General features: G+C 41.0%; 1 protein-coding gene and 1 long non-coding RNA gene across 2 annotated transcripts in view; one reads left to right on the forward strand and one right to left on the reverse strand.

The window, feature by feature from the left end:
• Positions 1–2,298, reverse strand: part of LOC127571255 (uncharacterized) — a 44,896-nt gene extending 42,598 nt beyond the window's left edge. The window contains exons 1-2 of the long non-coding RNA XR_007956464.1: positions 2,229–2,298; positions 1,750–1,860 (exon numbers count right to left, since the gene is read on the reverse strand). This is a non-coding gene — a long non-coding RNA (uncharacterized LOC127571255). The remainder of the gene's footprint in view (positions 1–1,749; positions 1,861–2,228) is intronic.
• slc6a11b (solute carrier family 6 member 11b) overlaps positions 2,037–21,406 on the forward strand; it is a 123,439-nt gene continuing 104,069 nt past the window's right edge. Inside the window, exons 1-6 of the mRNA XM_052017480.1 lie at positions 2,037–2,540; positions 2,810–3,045; positions 3,348–3,482; positions 3,576–3,716; positions 3,857–3,947; positions 18,397–18,529. Of these exons, the coding sequence (XP_051873440.1) occupies positions 2,826–3,045; positions 3,348–3,482; positions 3,576–3,716; positions 3,857–3,947; positions 18,397–18,529 (720 nt within the window). The 5' untranslated portion in view covers positions 2,037–2,540; positions 2,810–2,825. The remainder of the gene's footprint in view (positions 2,541–2,809; positions 3,046–3,347; positions 3,483–3,575; positions 3,717–3,856; positions 3,948–18,396; positions 18,530–21,406) is intronic.

Consider the following 21,406-nt stretch of genomic DNA (forward strand, 5'->3'; position numbering starts at 1 on the left):
GTGGACGCTTTAGAGAGGGTGCAGAGGAAACTTACCAGGATGCTGCCTGGATTGGAGAGCATGTCTTATGAGGACAGGTTGATTGAGTTGGGGCTTTTCACTTTTTTGAGAAGGAGGATGAGAGGTGACTTGATAGGGGTGTACAAGATGATGAGGAATAGACCAAGTGGACAGTCAGAGACTTTTTCCCAGGGAGAAAATGGCTAACGTGAGGGGGAATAATTTTAGGGTGAATGGAGGTACGGGGGGATGTCAGAGGTATGTTTTTTACACAGAGAGTGGTGGGTGTGTGGAACACACTGCCGGCAGAGGTGGTGGAGGCAGATACATTAGGGACATTTAAGAGACTCTTAGATAGGCACATGAGTGATAGAGAAGTGGAGGGCTATGTGGGAGGGAACGGTTGGATAGATCTTAGAGCAGGATAAAACATCAGCACAACATTGTGGGCTGAAGGGCCTGTATTGTGCTGTAATGTTCTTTAAAAAAAAACAACTGATGGACATCTATAAAAACGGAACCTATTCGTTAGCCGGGGATGGCCTGTATGTGACTTTCTGTGTCTCTGCCAGATCTGAAGGACATCTCCAGAAGCAAAATGTAAAGCAACAAAATGATCGAATCCTTCTGTCTGGGTTTACTATGATTATTCCCTTAGTTAGCTGGGCATGGGTTGGTCCCTGAGGCATTTGTAACAGCAACAACAGAATCTGTGAGAAGAGCACCCAATGTGCTGAAGCCTGCAATACTGGGGTCCAGTTTGAATCTGCTTCCCATGTTCCCATATTTTCTATGGCAGACTGGTGTACACAACATTACCCTATATCATCGCTCATAGAAAAATGTGATCCATGCCCTATTGCACTGCTCTTTAAGTGGAGAAACCTCTTCCACATTTCCAGCTGCATTAAACTGGACCTCAGTAATGCAAACTTAGGTACATTGGGATCTCTTCTCACAGATTCTATGTTGCTGTTATAAGTGCCTTGGAGACCAAACCAGGCACAGCTGATACAGAGAACGATAGCAGACAATGCACACAGGATTCCATTATTTTAGTGTGTGTATTATCTTTATGAAACTGCATCTTTAAATGTGCTTTTGGGGCACTGACCTGCAAGACAGGAAATTGTTCTGCATTAATACTAATCAAAGGACATTAATTTCTTGAGAGGCACCTAAGGATCACCAGTATCTTAAATGGTTCTTATCTTTTTGATACTATTATATAACCTATTTATAGCTTGGAAACATTTCATATTTCTTTTTCAGTGGTTATATGCTACAAGCAAAAGATCTCCATGGCCATCACTGAAGTTTGTGGCTTAATCACTGAATCTTGTTGATATATTTGTAAATATATAATTTCTGTTTACTTTTTAGAGTGCTTGAGTAGTTTGACTGGATGTTCATTAGCACCTGGGATCAGACGGTGTTGGGGGGGGGGGGGGGTTGCGGGGGGGGGTGGGGGCGGGTACAGACAGTTTCTGCCAAGTCCAGTACTGGCCCTTGAGTCTTAGTCAACTGGAATTTGGAAAAAAATATGAAATTGAGTGAAAATCGTATTATTTCCTATATACCTATCTTCAAAAATTAATAAGAAATAACTTGGAAACGAACTAGAATTCAACATTTCAGTGGATCATTACAGCACTCCACAATCAGCTCCTGAACTCTCTCAGTAAATTTCAAAAGATGCCGCGCAAAGAATTCTTAAAGACTGTACAAATACAAATAAAATAAACTCACAAAATTAAGCACTTGTCTTGCGAAAATGTTCGAACAATTCATCTATTCGTTTGCAATATTCATGGCTCCTTCCCTGCATTTGCCACAAGCCCACTCGGGGAGCTGGGGGTGCTGTGAGGAGAGGAGGGTATATGTAAGGAAGATAAACAAATCTCCCTGCTTGTTTTGATGCGGGATTTGAATCTCTCCCGCTCTCTTACCGAACACCCCCCTAACATCCCACACTCCCTCCTTCCTCCCGCCTCCCCAGCGCATCAGTGAAGAATGTCTCCATAATCACCTCCAAGGAGCTACTGACTCCGCTCGGGACTCCTGCATTCCCACACATTTAGAAGTGCTACTCATAGCTACATTTTTATTAACAGTTGCATTCCTCTCACGCCCTCCCCATCTATGCTTTTAATCTGCCGACTGGAAATCCAGCCTTCAAACCGGTGTCACCGCAAAGATGCAACAAATGCCTTTGGACTTTTCCTCACCAACTTCACCCATGGTGTTGCGCCATTAATTGATACAATCCGTACGGCAAGCTAGAGGGCTCAGTTGGCAGCACATGGCTCGGATCCAGTGCAGCAGCATCTGAGAAAAGAGTGCGTTTGCTTCTCAGTCATTCGTTTCGCAGAAGGCATCACCAGAGGACCAAGTGCATCTGGACTGATCCACACACCGAGCAAGAAAGCCATTGCGGAACTCCCCCGGCGAGACATCAGTGCAGTCACAATCTCAGTGCTGGTGGGGAAATCGACAAGCAGCCTTCCAAGCAGGCGGGTTAACGGCGAAACCCTTACCGGGTGAGTAATTGATCATCTTGTCAGTTTCAGCAATCAGTTGCACCCTGAGCAGATTTCATTAATTTATCTATTGTAAATCTGAACTACATGGCCTTTTATATTTCATTGCTTGAGCTGTTCTCAATTTATTTCTCAGCATTTTTTTTTCTTGCCCACACAGACCCTAATCGATTTGCGGGGCTTTAAAATATGCAAGTTTTGGAAGAGACACAGAATAAAAAAAACCGAAATCAATGATCGGTGTCCAAACTTTTCGCTCTCCTTTTCAGGCGGCCTTAGAGCGTCATGAGAGCGGAGAAAGCTATTCCAATAATCAATGGGAAGCCAGAAGATACGATGGACATCGAAGCTTCCAACGTCAACTTAGTTCGTACCAACGACAAGAGAGTGTCAGAAAGAGGCCACTGGAATAACAAAATCGAATTTGTCTTGTCTGTGGCGGGGGAGATCATTGGATTAGGGAACGTGTGGCGATTCCCTTACCTCTGTTACAAGAACGGAGGCGGTACAGTTACATAGCTTTCTTTTTATCTTAACTAGTACTTTTAATTAATTTATTAAAGCCATTCGTTGAGAATCTGTTCTGGTTAGAGGAACAAAATGTTCAGTTTCAAGGAAGCACCCCATAAGATGTGCTGTGTGGAGTGTGAGAACCGTCAGAAGTACAGCCAAGAAGGCAAACCTGAGTGATAGCTGGTGGAGGAACTATAACTGGGGTTGGGTAAACGAGGGGGAAGTGCATTAACCTTGTCTTCAATTCTTGCTGTCCAGTTCTCAGTAAAGATTGTTGCTCTCGTTTGCTTCCAGGGGCTTTCCTCATCCCATATGTAATTTTTTTCATCGGGTGTGGTATACCGGTGTTTTTCCTGGAGACTGCTCTGGGCCAGTACACTAGCGAAGGGGGAATTACGTGTTGGAGGAAAATTTGCCCCCTCTTTGAAGGTAACCTTGAAACCTTAGTGCTGCTTTTCGTCTGAACATTAGTGATGAATGAAAAGTTTACCTATAACTAACAGGAAACATATTCATTGGCAGGTATCGGATATGCAACCCAGGTGATTGAGGCTCATCTAAACGTGTTTTACATCATTGTTTTGGCTTGGGCCATATTCTACCTGTTCAATTGCTTTACAACGGAGCTCCCTTGGGCCACCTGTGGACATCCTTGGAACACAGGTAAGATGCGATTCTGCTGCGCTTCCCTCTTGCCACTAGTTAAAGTAAGCGTTAAAGGGTCATAAATGTAATATACATGCATCAACCTTCACTAATAATTACTGTTTTAATCATGGATTGTTTCTTTAATCCCCTTGAAGAAAACTGTGTAGAGTTTCAGAAGCTGAATGCCACCAATTGCAATCATACAGCCGTACCAAATGCGACTTCGCCTGTCATTGAGTTCTGGGAGTAAGTATAGGATAACCTGATTAAAGCGAAAACAATGTATTGTGCGGTAAAATAAAGAATTTCATGTAAAATATACACATAGAATTTTTTTTGCATATTTATTTGAAAGTATGTATTAAACATTTCAATAAATTATATTTCCTTTATATGTTTAAACCAATTAGGAAGATTGTGTATTGTTTTTCCAGAATCAAAGAGGTATGAAGCAGAGAGGGGTGGCTAATGAGTCAGTTAAAGGGATGTAGTCACTATTTGTTCATTGGGTCTTCTTGTAGATACATAGAAGTTCATTCATGTTTTCCCATTGTTTTATGGATTTAAATTAAAATGAATAGTATAGGTGTAGAGGAACAAAATGCAAAGCTAATGTTGGCCAATTCTAAGCTTTTTTAAAGGGTTCATATCCAATCAGGGCATTTTAACACTACTATATGTTGGAATCTGACTAATCTTTTAGATAGTATAATCATTTGTATCATTTCATTGCTAATATGTTCTGCATTTTTTCTTGAAAAATAAGTAATCTTTATAGATACATAAAATTATGAAAATCCACATGTCAGGGAAAGGGTTACAGGGAAGTAGGGTAGCCAAGGCAAATAGAAACGTGCACATCTGTAATTAAACTTTGACCATTTATTTCAGGTATATCATTTGTTAGGTAATCCTATTTGGGAAAAATAACTGCCTGTAAACATTGGGCCTGATTATGCTTCACCCATCCATCTTCATGTCGCCCCCACCTCCTGCCACCAATCCCTAAGCACGATCCATAAGTTTCTGTGGCCCCACGGATCGAATTGAACTCAAAACCTTGCTGCTCGTCCATTTCCTGAAGCAGAACGTTCCCCAGGCAGCGACTAGTCCTCAGGTTGTGGAACCAGAGGTCCAGCCCTGCTCCACCCTGTTGACTTCACGTATTTAATAACAACTGGATTAGATTTAAATGATTTTAAAAAGTTAGAAATTATTTTTAAAAAATCATTTATTTAAAAACACACTTAATTGATGCAAATTAAAATATGAATATTAAAATGCCCACCTTTTCTATCCAGGTCAGCTGGCTGTGTCCATTGACTCAGTGCTGTCCAGTGGCAGAGGGGAAGATCAAACGTGCTGGAATTTGACCTCCAGCTCGTTCTGTACCTTCTGTTCTGTAGTGCACAGATATGGAAGTCAAAGATTTGCTCAACAGCCTGGGGAAGAGGGAGGTGGAGGGCATTGGGTGGCAGTACCATCACACAGATTAGAGAATGCTGCAGCCCACTGGAATAACCAGTTGGTTCTATTTTGTATTTTCTTATGACATTTCTAAATGTCGTTATCATTTTCTAAACTTATTAGTGAAGCAGGCTCACTAGGGGAGGTGTTAACTAGGTCCTGGTGGCATTGTCAGGTACTGCAGCCTGCAGTCGGCACCTTCGGGAAAGGAGAGAGAAAAAATATGAATGTTGTTTTGAAGGAATCTGTGAAGTATTTTCAGAAAGCATCACCAGAATTAGTACATGGATCTTTCCATGTTAGGAACAATATGTTCCTCTGATCTGTAAATATGCACAGGCATTGCACAGTTGAACAATACCCTGATACTGTCCAGTATTACACAATTTATCTTGCTATTATTGGACATCAACCAGGCTTGTTTATTGCTCGTAATTTACAGCAATTAAAGTGTGAAACTGTCAACGAAATTCGCAAGGACTTGTAGTATAAGTTGAAACTATTGGATGACTTTTGCTATTGTATTGGTGGCACTGTTTCATGAAATATTTTAGCTTAATGTTTTCTGAATAGTAATTCTCTTAAATGTAGCAAGTAATATTCAAGAAGATTGAACATTGTCTTGCTTATGGAAGGTTTCAATGTGGTAGCAAAGGTCCATATGATGCAGGATGAGAATGATTAGGGGTCCAAATTTGAAATTGAATCTTGCTTCACGTTGCCTGATAGGAATCTTATCAGGCATTGCCTGATAGGGTGGTGGAGGCAAACTCACTGGGGGATTTCAAGAAGGGCTTGGATGGGCACATGAATGAGAGGAAAATAGAGGGATATGGGCATTCTGTAGGCCGGAGGGAATAGCTATGTTGGCACAACATGGTGGGCCGAAGGGCCTGTTCTGTGCTGTACTGTTCTATGTTCTAACATTTGCATTAGGGAAGATTTCATCAACCTGCTCCAAGTTGCATTCTTGGGAGGAATAGAAAGTTGGTGAAAATTGATTCCTTCTCGCATTACAAAAACACAGCCTTTGGTTTGTTAACCAAAATGTAGCATTACTGCATCTGGTAGAGAATAGTTAAGAAAATGTGTATCTTGGAGGTAGGACTCTTAAGTAAGAGAAGTAAAAGTCTTGAAGCATCAAGGGAGTTCTTCAACAGGCATGAAAAGTCTCAAACTATGACTGTCAAGAGTAGTGAGTTATTGTGCCTTTCACAAGTGTACCATTTATTCCATGGCACTTAATTTACTGTGTGAGTTCTAAATGTAATAGAACAAAGTGTATACTGCAGATCCTTTGTATGATTAATTAACCACAGCTCATCATGGTCTTATTTAATCAATATTTTCCCAGCAGGTGCAGTTGTCTATTATTTTATTTTTTCAATGCAGCTAATTATTACATAACTTCCAGAATGATCACTAATGTCAAAAAAATAAATTGAGATATTTATTTTAGTGTGAATGGCTATATGCATCATTTCATGAATGATATATTAGGAGCAGGGTGGTTTTTCAGTTTGTAATATGTTAATCCATATCCCTTAACTTAAAACTAATTTTGACTGTGAGAGATTATTGATCCCATTTATTGCATACTTATAAGAAATTTTCACAGTGATACAATGCAAATCTTGAAGATAATTTGCTAATTTAGTAGTATGCTTTAAGTAATCCAATTTAGCACAATTTATGGTAGGCACGCTGTTGACTTTGAACATTGCCCTAGTGTTAGAACAGATCCTAATAAAAATGTACTGAATGACAGTAATAGACACTCACTGTACTGTTTGCCATTGAATTTATGTTTGCGAATTAACAAGTTATTACAGAAGTTGTTTGGTGTAGGTGGCAGCTTAGTGGTAGCTTTGTTGACTCAAAGGCAGAAAGTAATGGATATATTGGTTTCCTCAAAGCAATGAGTACAAAATCTCAGCTGACATTTCAGTGCAGTACAGAGAGAGTGCTACACAGTCACAGATGCTGCCAGTTAGATAAATTGAAACCCCATCAGCCATGTATAACATCCCATGGCAATCATTTCAATCAGAGCAGTAAATGCCCACAAGTATACTGGACAACAGATGTCACTGAACTAAAACTAAGAAGTGGAATGGATTACACTTCTCGCTGCCTTGGTAAAGCAGCCAACATAACCAAAGACCCACCCACCCCCGACATTCTCTCTTCTTCCCCTTCCCATCAGGCAGAAGATACAAAAGCCTGAAAGCACATACTACCAGGCTCAAGGACAGCTTCTATCCCACTGTTATAAGACTATTGAATGGTCTTCCAGTACGATAAGATAGACTCTTGACCTCACAATCTACCTCATTATGGCCTTGCACCTTATTGTCTGCCTGCACTGCACTTCCTCTGTAACTGTAACACTTTATCCTGCATTCTTTTATTATTTTTCCCTTGTACTTCTTTAATGCACTGATGTGATGAAATGATCTGCATGGATGGAATGCAAAATAAAGGATTTTACTTGGTAATTGGTAATTGGCTGATTATTGTTATATGTACCAAGGTATAGTAAACAACTTTATTTTGCATGGTCAGATTTATACAGATCATTTCAGAACATCAGTACATTGAGGTAGTACAAAGGAAAAGCAGTTACAGAATGCAGAGCATAATGTTACAATCACTTAGTCACTATTGCTTGTAGAAATTTGTCTAATGTACACTGGCTTTTGCCTGTTCAGTATTTCAGCAGTGTTACACTGTTTAAGTATCATATTGGATCTTTGGGATATCCTGAGGTCCACATAAAAACAAATTTTATTTAATGATATAAAGTCACAATGGATGAACTTTCCTGCCTTTTTTGGCACGCATGGCTTTCTCTCAGCTAGGAAATGATGGGCCAAAGCTGTTCCCCTCAAATTTCTACTAGTATTTGGAGGCATCCTGTGATCTGCCCATAGCCTCTTTGATGATTTGCACAAAATGAGATCCAGATTGCTGGTGTTGGGGGAAATGGGGGTGAGGGAAGGGGAGGGTGTGAGAGGGAGCAGGGTCAGCTCTGAGTTTCCAGAGATTGCATTGCATTGCTGGGTAACAGTCTGTAGTTCCTGGCAGGATAGTATAACCAGGATATATGTGAAGACAGTGAGAGCCCGAAGAGTCTGGAGACTTTGGAAAGTGATCTTAGTTGCGTGATCTGCTTTTTTTAAACATTTTTTAAAACAAAATTCTGCTAAGACCTGGATTTGATCCTGATTGCTTCTCCTTTTCCTTTTCTATGGGAATTACTTTCTTTTGATGTTATCATGGAACAATGCAGGCTAGAGGAAAGGAGATCTAAGGCTCTCAGTGTTTCCCCTGCCATCTCACCCCATCCAGAAGGAAAATACAGGTAGCTCTGGTCACATTAGGACCTCTTCACAAACTGCAAAGGAAGAATGTTAATCCTTGATACACAGACTTGCAATGGTGCCTCCCTGACATCAACAGGGAAGAGAACCAGATCGATTGAAAGTTTTTGGGTGATAAAGCAAGGCTTTCTGTAGCTGAGGAGAACAGGCAAAATGTCCCAAACGACAGTAGAGAAGCAATACCTTGAGACTCTTGGAGCACACAATGGAGTAGTCTTCCAATGTGTTAACAACTGACTGGGCAGGTAAGGAGATGTGATCTGCACTCTGCTGCAATCAGATATCTGAAATAGAGATGGCCTACTGTAGTTTTTACCGCTTTGCCCTCTGTAAAAACTGATGTGGTAGAGAAGGAGGCCCCTGCTCCAAGGGATCTAAAATTTCATGGATGAAGCCACCGACAACCGTACAGAGCAGAAAAGGATAAACCTTTGCAGAGGTTTCTTCCTCAGCTTTTCTTGAACACAGCAGCCTGACATCCTCTATCCCCACCTACAAATAAGGAGAAATTCACTCAACCTACAACCGTCCTATCACATGGCAACACACCAGTTGCCCTCATCTGATTAGGTCAGCACTAAATAAAGGCATCATTTTCTGTGTTGAGAAAGATGCAATGCCCTGTGTCAGTGCAGTCTATTTCAATTCAATAACTGCAAAATACATTCAAGCAGCCACCGATTTCTTTCCTAAATATGCTCCCCCTCAGCAACCACAGCGTGAGCTGTCAGAAGTGCAATCTTTGGAATGAATCACTGAGCCAAAGCCCTCTCCACTCTCTCCAGTGAGCATTGATTATTGCTGACACTGAAGAGGAACAGAGGAGTTATTCCTAAGTCTTGGTAAATATTCTGCCATTGATCAACTTTTCCAGAAGTAGATTATTTGCTCACCAACACATAGAATCATAGGTTCAATACAAAACAGAAGGAGGCCATTTGGCCCATTGTGTCCACACCATATCCAAATGGATCAATCCTGCTCTTTCCCCTTGTCCTATAAACACCACCTTGCTACCTGTGGGAACTTGCTGAACATATATTGGCTGCTGTGTTTCTGATATTACGACAGTGAGCAGACTTCAAAGGTACTTCACTGCTTGTAAAGGACATGTGGATATTCCAGAAGGAACATTAAAGGCACTACCTAAATGCAAAACTTTCTTTCATTCTGGTTCTCCTCAGTGCCATCTGAGGGCCATGTCTACAGAAAATGGTTGGCTCATCACAGGACAGAAGTTTCCCACCTTTAAGGCAGCTGGCTCCAGGTAGAGAGCTGTTGTTGACTGCCTTTTCTGGGCTTCCTGTTCTCATGTTATGCTAGGGAGGAAGTTTGGGATCATAGCCTGTCCTCAAAGTTAGTGGTATCAGGCTAGTGGACTCAAGCCATTAGTAGCCTATCAAACCCTGTAACCTGAACGAAGACCGTAAGGCACAGCATTCACTATAGTCTGTGCCCAGTGCTGCAGCCTGTGTGCCAATCTATTTCCAGCTGCTGGTGTCTTTACCGCAATGGTGCCAATGGCTGGTTGCTAACTGTTTCTTAGCATGCCATTGGCGACATATTGCAGCGAGACTGCCACTCACAACATTGGGTGCCCATAAGGAAGAGAAAGATCTTGCCACAAGGAAGATCTTGTCACACTTGTCAGTTGTTGTATGATGACAGGGTTTGGATATGAACACAATGTTCACCAAGCATCCCTAGCGCAGCTGAAGTACTATGAATTTATAAATGCTTCTGGTAGTGAAAGACAAGGAAGGAGGATGCATCTGTAGTTGGTGGGTTGACCTAGTCATCCTCTTTCTCGTTAGCATATGAGGGTGGATCAGTTCCTGGTGCCACCTTCTCTCCCCGCTCTGTGAGCTTCCTTTTCTCCCTCGGCTTTCTTATTTCTGCAGTGAATCAGCAGGAAAGGAAGCAGGGAAGAAACAGGATGAGCTTGACTTCCTGAAGATTAAGGAAAGGTTGTGAGCTTCAGAGAAATCCTGGGGGTGATGGCACTGATGCCCATTTGCTAAACCAGCATGAGAAGGTTGCTGCTCACTTGCCATTTTTTACAACAGGCTGCATGGGGTTTGTAGAAGAAGAACACAGGGCGTGGGCTAAAGGGGGGCAGTTGCTCTCCCAATTGGCCCACCACTGGTGGATATTGTATCACAAGATCACAAGACAAGGGAGCAGGAGCAGGCCATTCGGCCCATCGAGTCTGCTCCAAGGAAAAGGGAAAAAGAAATGGGGAATGGGGGAGAAAAAAAAACCCTATTCTAATCCCAATTTCCGGCCTTATCCCCATATCCCTTGATACCCTGACTACTTAGATATCTATCTATCTCTTCCTTGAACGCCCCCACTGATCTGGCCTCCACTGCTGTACGTGGCAAGGTGTTCCACAAATTCACCACCCTCTGGCTAAAGAAATTTCTCCTCATCTCTGTTTTGAAACTGGACTGTCTAATTCTAAGATTGTGCCCTCTGGTCCTGGACTCACCCACCAAGGGAAACAGCCTAGCCACATCTACTCTGTCCTTTCCTATCAACATTTTAAATGTCGCTATGAGGTCCCCTCTCATTCTTCTGTACTCCATGTGCTGTATGTGGGATTGCTTTGTAAAATCTTGAGCAAATGAGACTAAAAAGTGGATTGTACCAAGGGCTTTGGGAGAGCAGAGTAAGAAACATAGGGGAATGAGACTGTTAGAATGGGGAAGAGGTTCTGTGGTTGTAAGGGCTGATGGGCAGTCAGAGCATGTGACAACAAATTCAACCTACTCTGCAGCGTGAAGTATTAGTCATGGAAATGTTATTTTAATATGAAGAGTGTGCTGCCCATTACTGTGGGCATGGCAGACAATGAAGGTGAGCCAAAGTTGCCAGCCTTGGTGAGGTTGCCAAACTTCCAATGACATTAGTCCTGGGATAAGAGAGTTAGTACTCAATGGTTGGGCTACGTTCCTACAGACAATACAAGGTGCCCTCCCTGTTGGCCTGTTGGCACTCACACAGAGGCTACTGCCTTTGACTTCCAGCTTGGGCTGGAGTTTCTTTTCCAGTACTCCAGAGCCATGCTATATGCTCAGATCGGCTTGTCCAAGTACAATCCCGAACAAGTAAAATATTAAATTGCACCAAGTCAAATACTGAAAATACTTGAAAATAGAATGAAAGGTCCAATCATTTCTCCTCTCTTCCCAGTTTACCTCACCTCTCCTTCCTCGACCCCAACTCTGCCACTGGTGGAGACAGGCTGTGCAATCGGTTACGAGATGTACAAAAGTTTCCATGTGATCCGATGGGTTTTTACATTGCATTTCACTGATATCCTGTTCAAGGGAATGAAATGGGAAGACCCATAAAACTTTCCTGTAACCTCACCAGCAGCCACCATCTGGGGCAATTTTTTAAAATTGATACGCTGTTTAATTGATTTTACTGAAGTAGGAGGCTGTCTTTTCTGTCCAATTCAATTCAAACTCTATGGCTTTAGTAATGACTAACAAGCATGTTGAATTTATGTCTATATTTCTGATTTATTGTGACGCATCCCAGAAGTGATTAACTCTAGTTCTATACAAATATCTAAAGTTAAAACTCTGCAGTATTTTTCAAGCTGACATCCTGTGAAAGCTGATTAGAACAAAGCAAGTAAAGCATCAAAGTCACTTTAAGAATTATCAAAGGAGTGACTGACAGTTCAATTGTGAGAAGCTTCCTTTGAACACCATGGAAACATGGTTTGCAAGTGTGGAAGTGCCCCACTTAGGATAAAGTATCAATTTCTTATCCTTTCAATGGTTCTTCAGTACCTATTTGGTGGACAGGGTTTAATGTTATTTTCACTCCTCATTCATGAAGGTAGTGCCCCGAGAGTCCTCAACATCAGCTCCACACTCAGGCAAGGAAACCTGCTGACCCCCATCTCCTGCCCTCATTCAGCTGAAGAATCAGTGCTGCAGCATGTTGATTACCACTTGGAGGAAGCAATGAGGGTAGCAAGGGCAAATGAATGCATTCTGGGCTCAGTAACAGCACTCCAAAAAAAATGTCTCCCATTTAAGTACCAGCCTTTATGAACTCAGGTCGTCCTAAAGTGCTGGGGTAGTCACTGTTGTAACATAGGAAATGACCAGATAATTTATTTCAGTAACTTGAGAGAGTTTGAAATATTAACCAGGACATTGAGGAGAACTCTCCTGACTGGGTTGGTTGAGTTCCAAAAAGAAAATGGTGCCAGACTGAGTGTGCAGCAGGCACTGAGATAAACCTACTTGATGTGATCCTCACCAATATAGCTTTCTCAAATGCATGCATCTGTGGCAATGTTAGTAGTAATGGCTACTACATTGGTCTTGTATCATGTTGCTCCAACAGAATCACAGAATGGTTACAGGATGGATGGAGAACATCAGAACATAAGAAATAGAAACAGGAATAAGCCATTAAGCTCCTTGTAGCTGCTGCAACATTCAATAGGGTCATGGTTGATCTTTAACCCCAGTGCCACTTTCCTGTACTCACCCTATATCCCTTGATTCCCTTAATATCTACAAATCTAGTGATCTCTTTTTTAACTGAGCCTTCACAGCCATTCTGGGGAGAGAATTCCAAAGATGTACTAACCTCTGCATGAAGAAATCTCTTCTTATTTTTGACTTACCACAGTCATGGGAAACATCATTCCTGCATTTACCTTGTCAAGCCTTGTAAGATTTTTTTTATGCTTCAGTGAGCTCATTTCTTTTAAAGACAAAGGTGTATAGACCCAGTTGACTTATGCTCTCCTCATACAACAAACCCACCTTCCTGGGAATCAATCTGGTGAATGTTAATTGTACTCCACCATCACAAGTACATCCTTCCTTGTGTAAGGCAAGCAGACTGTACACAGTATTCCAGATACCATCTCATCACGGTTCTATATAATTGGAACAAGATGTCTTATACACAAATGCTTTTGCAAATGAGGTCAACATACCATGTGCCTTACTAATGTGTACATGGAAACCCAGGTCTACCAATATCTTCCTCTGCTTAAAAAATACTCTTCTTAATTTTTTTTAACTAACGTGGATAACCTTTCATTTCTCCACATTCTATTCTGTCTTCATATCTTTGCCCACTCATTAATCCATCTATATTTCCCTGAAACATCTCTGCATCTTCCTCACAGCGCACATTGCCACCTAGCTTAGTACTGTCAGCAAATTTGGATCGTAACTTGGTAGGTGCCTGGAACGTGCTGCCAAGGGTGACAGTAGAAGCAGAGGCATTCAAGAGGCTTTTAGATAGGCACCTGAATATGCAGGGAATGGAAGGATATGGATCATCTGCAGGCAGAAGGGATTAGTTTAATTTGGCACCGTGCTTGGGCCGAAGGGCCTGTTCCTGTGTTCTATGTTCATACTGTTCTATTACACTTGGTCCTGTGATCCAGGTATTTGACATAGACTGCGAACAGCTTGAATCCCAGCACTGATCCCTGTGGTACCTACTCACCACAGCTTCCCAACCAGAAGATGACAGCTAGTGCATTATCTCCATAGTTATCTTCCTCAAAATCTAAGGATGCAGGTCATCAGGTCCTGGGTCACCATTATCACTGTTCAATCCCATTAACTTCTCCAATACATAATTTTTAACTCTAATTTGTTTGAGTTCCTCACTAATATTAGACCTGTAGTTGTCCATTATTTCTCTGAGGTTTTCTGTGTCCTCTTCTGTGAAGGCAAAAATTCATCTAATTTCTCTGCTATTTTCCCCAGTATTCTTTTTCCAGCCCCACGTAACGGGCCCATATTAAGTTTAGCTATTCTTTTCCTTTGTACGTATCTGTAGAAGGTCTTACAGTGTTTTTTTTTGTGTCTTGCTGTAGTTCTCTTGTATTCTACTTTCCCTTTCATTATCAATGCCTGGGTCTTTCTTCACTGCATTCTGAAATCTTCCCAATCCTCAAGCTTATTGCTTTCTGGCAACATTACACTCCTTTCATTTGATCTAATATTATCCTTAATTTCTCTTGACAGCTATATTGAATCACTTTTCCTATTGTGTTTTTGTGCCTAAAAGGAATATATACGAGTCATAAACTATACATTATGTATTTAAATGTTGGCCGTTGCTTGATTACTTGTCAAACCTTTTACTGTAGCTTCCCAAACTGCCATAACCAACTCGCAGCTCATGCCTTGCTATTTTGCTTTATTCAGATCTAAGACCGTGGTTTCAGGTTGAACTAAATTACTTTCAAGTTTATATTTAGCCCATAACGTCTATATTGGCTGTGTACAAGTACTCCGACTAAATCTGTTCCCCTCCCTCTCCCATAACCCTGCAAACTCTGTCCTTTCAAATATGGATCCAACTCCCCTGTGAATGCTACAAACAAATCTGCCTCAGCTCCTGCACTTGGCAGTGCATTCCAGACCCTAACAACTTGCTCAAAAATATTTTTCTTCATGTCACTTTTGGTTCTTTTGGCAATTTCCTTCATTCTAACTCTCCTAGTTCTTGACTCTTCTGTCGATGGAAACAGTTTCACTCTACCTGTACCATTAATGATTTAATTTCTCTATCAGATGTTCTAAAGTTATGCAGCATGGAAACAGGCCCTTCAGCCCACTGAGCCCACACCAAGCACCCATTTACACCAATTCTGCACTTATCCCATTTGATTCTCCCGATATTCCCATCAACCTCCCCAGATTCTGTCACTCACTGAGGGGCTATTTACAGTGGTCAACCAATTCATACATCATGGAATGTGGGAAGAAACAAGAACACCTGGAGCAAACCCATGCGGTTACAGGGAGAATCCACATGGACAGCAGCGGAGGTCAGGATTGAACCCTGGTTGCAGGACTGTGAGACAGCAGTAATACTAACTCTGCCACCATACCACCCAATCCCCTTTGTTTCTAGCAGCGCCAAATGAGGTAGATTTAGAACATAAATGGCAGCTCAGAAAATATGCCTTCATGAAGTGGTGTGATCTCTGTAATCTCATGGACTGGCATATCCCTCCTTATACCATTATCATTAAACTAAGCAACTGGTTCAATGTGGAGTGTAGAAGATCATGCCAGGAGCACCACCAGGCCTGTCAAAACAAGAGGTTCCAACCTGATGAAGCTACAACATAGGACTATAAGTGTGCTAAGCCACCAAAGCACAAAGCTAATTAAGTGATGTCACAACCGACATATCAGATCAAAGCTCCGCAGTTCCGTCACATCCTGCAGTGAATGGTGGTTGACCATTAAACTGCAGGATGAGGCTGTATGATCATCCCAATCCTTAATGACTGAACTTAGCTGGTGAGAGCACAAGTAAGGCTGAAGTGAAGACTTTGGGCACTGACAGTATCTCATCAGTAGTTTTCTTGAGGGCATACTCTGGAACTATCCACACCTCCAGCCAAGTTGTTCCAGTACAGCCATATTATTGACATCTACCTGACAATGTGGACAATTCCCACCCATCAGTGTACTTCAACCATCAAGTAAGTGGTGGAAAGTGATTGAAAAGCAAGAAACAGCAGATTCTGAAAATCTGAAATAAAAACAGAAAATGCTGAAAGTACTCAGCAGGTCAGGCAGCATCTGCTGGGAGAGTAACATTGTTAATATTTCAAATCAATGATATATCATCAGTAAGGCAAAGTGTCTTTGACAAGCAGTGAAGGCATACCTACTCACCAATAATCTTCTCACTGAAGATAAGTTTAGGGTCCATCAGAACCACTTGGCTCTGGCCCTTTGAACAGCTTTGGTCTAAACATGGGTTCAAGAACCAAAGATGGTCTAAAGAATTGAATTCCAGAGATGAGTTGAAAATTACCGCCCTCAACATCAAAAGATGGTTTGACCAAATGTGGTGTCGAAGAGACGTATTAGAATTGAAGTCAATGGAAATCAATGGAAACATATCTCCACTAGCTGGAGTTTTACCAAGAAGAAAATGAAGATAGTTGTGGTTGTAGTCACTGGAAGTCAGCCATAGCCCCAGGACTTTGCTTCAGATGTTCCTCAGGCATTGATTATGTCTGTTCATCTTCAGCTGGTTCATCAATGACTTTCCCTCCATCATAAGGTTAGCAGTGTCAATGGCAGTGTTCCATTCCATTCATAACACCTCAGATAATGGAGTCCATTCAACATGAAAGAAAACCTGGACAGCATTCAGTCTTATGGCGATGAGTGACAGATAACATTTGTACCACCTGAGTGCCAAGCAATGACCAAAAGAAATTCCAATCACCGCACCTCAGCATTCAATGACACTACTGTGGCCAAATCCCTCACCATTGATATCTTGTGAGCCAGTTGTGAGCAGGTCAATTGGCTGTAATGCAAGGAGTGACTTACTTCCTGCTTCTCCAAAACCTTTTCATTGTCTGCAAGGCATAATTTTGAAATATGGCAGAATACTCGGAACTTGCTTTGATGAATGCAACTCCAAAAACACAAAGAAGGTGCCACAGAATCCAGGACAGAGAAGTTTGTGATCCTTCTACCACCTGAGGTGGTCTTTCACCTAGAGCACCCATGATTGCAGATTTTTCCATTTACATAACACACCAGCCCTTTGATACACCTCTCAAATCTGCAATCTCTTGGCCACTGGGTCAAAATCCTGAATCTCCTAACCTGACTGCTCTGTGGAAATACCTTTAGCAGAGAGACTGCAAAGATTCATGAAGGTAGCACAAAACCATCTTCGAAAGGGGCTTTAAGGATGCACTCTGGTGTTGGAAGTGACACCTAAAACCCATAAATGAACAAAACTATGCAGCAGTCTTGAAATGGTGGCCATGAATCTTTGACCAAAGAAACAAAATGATGAATTGTATTTTCCATGGAAAAATTCTCATGTGCCTTGAAGCATAAGAATTTTGCTCATGGTCAAATTTTTCAGGTGTGCATTAATATAGGCATGTATCTCAGAAAGTGCAAAATAGTGGTGTTTTGCATTCCAAACATTCTTTGCAGGTAATATCAACTTTATCCTCTCTAACAGTAATGTGCATCTTGTGAATTGGCTAATGTGATTAGTTTATTAGTCCTTGGAAAATTACTTTTCCCCCAGTCCCTTTCTTCTGTCATCGTAAACCATTCCATAAGGTCAAATTGTATGTATTGTCAACTTTATTCATTGTAGCCTTAACAATCATTGCTCCCCAACTCTCTGGCATCCTTAGATTCATAAATAGTGGCATAGAGTGAAAAAAAAGGGAAGTTATGTTGAAAATGGACAAAACATTGGAGTGTTTCATCCCATTCTGATCATCAAACTTTCAAAAATATATGAAGGTCCTGGAGTGTAACAAAAATACCAAAGTGGCTCTGTGGATAAGGGATTTCCACTGGAATGTCCGTGTGGAAAAAAATGGGATTTTCCTTGGAACAAAGAAGGTTGAGAGGAGATTTGATAAAGATGTACAAAATATTAATGACCTGGACTAAATGTACAGCAGGCCATCTGTTAATACAACATAAATTTTGTATTAATATGCTAAAATCCTAAGTTTAAAAACTGTAAAAACTATATTGCATTGTACGGGATCAAGACTATTAGATTTTAGAATTGGAATTATCTAATTCAATATTATATTACAGAAGTCCATAAATAAAATTTACTTAGATTTAAGATGTACTAATTTCATCAAAGTAGCCACACCAATTAAATGTACTTATAGAGATGTTATGTTTACTTTTTTCGAGATATAACTTTTGGCTAAAAAAAGATAAATGTCAAATTGTTACCAATTTATCTGGTGCTCTTTGCAGCATTGTATGAAAAAGTATGTTTAAATATATTTTTGATAAAATATTATTGATAATTCTCAGACATAGAGTGCTTGGATTATCGCGTGGTATTGAACATATTGGACATATACGATGGGAACTAGCTCTGTGTCTTCTTGCTGCCTGGATAATCTGTTACTTCTGCATTTGGAAAGGACCAAAGTCCACTGGAAAGGTAAGTGTAAATCTTTGTGCTTAGTTTTATTTAACACTTGAGACTCTGAAGTATAGGCATCTCTGAGCACTGCTTTAATAAGTGGATGGAAGAATCCAGTTTCCTCATAGGAGTATGTGTTGCCTTGCTAGCAATGGTATTTAATGCAGTTTGACATCAATGAGTCTAATTCTGCTGCAGGCTATGTGATTCTTTCAGTTATTACTGGTGGTTGAGGATAATTTCCTTTGCAACGCTTCCAAGTAAAATGACATTATGAAAATGCTGAGCTACTGTCGTTCTTGCATATAACATAGTCCAACTTATGTAGAAATAACTTGTACTGATTTTGTCTTTAAGACTGTTTTCTGCTTTACCTACTGCATCATTGCTAGTTTTTGGTCTGAAGGGTGACAGTTTATACTGTATGCATTGATGTCATAGATTGTCCTTTCTTATACTTAATGTTGTTGCTGTATTTGGTAGGGCTCTCAATGCTATCTTTCACCGCCACACTTCCCTCTTTGGTGTAAAGGAAGAATTACCAGAACTGAACATTTATTCATGGCTGTGATAAATAGTATTCAATGGTTACAAGGTCAACAGAGTAAGCTAGTGTTCCCCCTTGCCAGCTGAGGAGCATCCCACTTCGTGTCTGGTTCCCTCTGGCGGCGTGTTAAGCACCAACACAACTTGCTCACTCAGAGCAGCCTGAGCCAAAGCTGAAACATAATCCCCTAACTCATTGCTGTCATTGGTTGTTAACCACTATATTTGAATGGAAGACTGTACGCATAACAGGAAGTATTATTTATAAACATTTTTACAAGATATGTAGATAATAAAGAACACAGAAGTTACAAATCCACTGTCAAATTACAGCAACTTTATTATTTGTTTATGGATTCACAATCTATAATTGAGGCAGCAGAAGGAGATAGAATGGTATCTTAAACAGAAGCTTTTACGGTATGAGTAGGGATTTAAATAATTGGCAGGAAAGAGGCAGGTTATAATAATTAGTTGAAACCTCTTTGGTAGCACATTTAGAAATGTGTACACAGACAGTCATACCGGTATACAGGAGTGCAAAAGCCTTGGTTTAACTCCACTCCACAAGCACAACATGGTCTGAGTTCTACATGGGAGGTGTAGTGCTTTGTTCCATTACAGTTTGTAGGTTGACATCACCTTTCTTACATTAACACTACTTGTGTTGCTATTGCGTCCAGAATATGACACACTTCTACTCAATCATTTGTTGTTTTGTTTCAATGTAAAGAAATTACAAGTTATCAATTGTGGAATTATTTCAGCAGGGATGACCCTTCCCATGTTAGGCAAGCTCTTGCTTGCTCTGTATTTGAGTTGACTGGACTGATTAGTTAAGATATTAATTAAAAACAGAAAATGCTGGAAACACTCAGTAGATCAGGCAGTACATGTAGAAAGAGAAGCAGAGTTAACGTTTCAGGTTGAAGATCCTTCATCAGAACATTCATTAATTTCTGCTTCAGAAAAATAAACAGCCTCATGTAGCTTCAAATTACCCACAATTTTTTAAAAAGTCACTGGTTTTGTGAACATTCAAAATTATGACTTGCTTCTTAGTTAGGATTGGGTGACGTGGAGACACAGCTGTTAACGTTATGATCTGTTGGGTCCAGAGACCCTGGTTCAGTCTTGTCCTTGGCTACTGTCTGTGTGGAGTTTGCACATTCTGCCTGTGACCAAGTGGACTTCTGCCAAGGGCTCTGGTTTCCTCCTCTGTCCCAAACATGTACGGGTATGTTAATGGTCTACTGTCAATTACCCTTCAGTGTAGGTAAGTGGCAAAATGATAAAAGTGGAGTTGAGGGGCATATGAGACAGAATAAGCTCCAGGGAAATAAGGAGAGGGGAATGGGGCTCATGGGATTGTTCTGCTGGGAGTCCACCCTGATGAGCTGAATGTCAATCTCCTGTCTGTAAGTAAACTATCACTGATCCAAGTACAGCCTATGCAGTTTTCAACACCTTGGAATAAGCTGCTGCAAACCACAGTGGAAACTGAACACCAGCTGTAGATTCCTTCTACCTTTACATTTGTCCTGTTTCTCTCACATCAGAAGAAACCTTCCCTGCCTTGATGCCAGCAGCTCAGATTGGCTACGCTCAGAAGGGTTTTAAAAAGCACACTATAATGAGCCTAATGGATTCAATGAGGCATAAAGGAACACTGAAGAAAGGAAAAGAGATGTGTGGAAAAAAAGGAAAGAGCTACATTGTAATGGCCTAGGAAAAGGAGCTAGGCAGCAATGATTATATCTCCTGAAGTGTCTTTTGTTTCAGTGTGCAGTAACAGCAAAGAATGGCCCTTCACGGAGAGCCATTAATAGTAGGGCAAAGATTGATCTCTGTATTCACAGGAGGGAGGAAGAACGTTCATGAGATGCATGCAGAGTTCTTGCTCTCCAACCTCCCCTGTGTGAGGAATTAAAGCAGCTAGTGAAAGTGTTTTTTTTTCTGCTCAGATCTAAACATTCAAGGCAGTCTCCAGGCTGTTTGCTGGATGTCTTTGTATTTGTGGTTGGAAAAGTTTTTGCATATTTGTTGACTGAGGAGTAAGAAGTAAACTACTAATCTGAAGCAAATAACTCAAATGATTAACAGAATCTTGGTCTAAAATAGAATGATACAGCAAAGTTATGGTTACAGGGGATGTGATAAAAAAAACTGTTTTGCACAGGGAGTGGTTATGATCATTGCCTGTAAGGTTGGTGGAAACAGAGTCAATCAGGGAGTTCAAAAGGGAATTGGATGAGAGTTCGCAGGGCTACAGGGAAGAGAGATTGGGAAGTGGGGCCGACTGGAATGCACCACAGATAGCTGGCATTGACTCAGTGGGTTGAATGGCTT

This window comes from Pristis pectinata, chromosome 6, assembly GCF_009764475.1.
Source record: "Pristis pectinata isolate sPriPec2 chromosome 6, sPriPec2.1.pri, whole genome shotgun sequence".
NCBI classification, from domain to species: Eukaryota; Metazoa; Chordata; class Chondrichthyes; order Rhinopristiformes; family Pristidae; genus Pristis; species Pristis pectinata.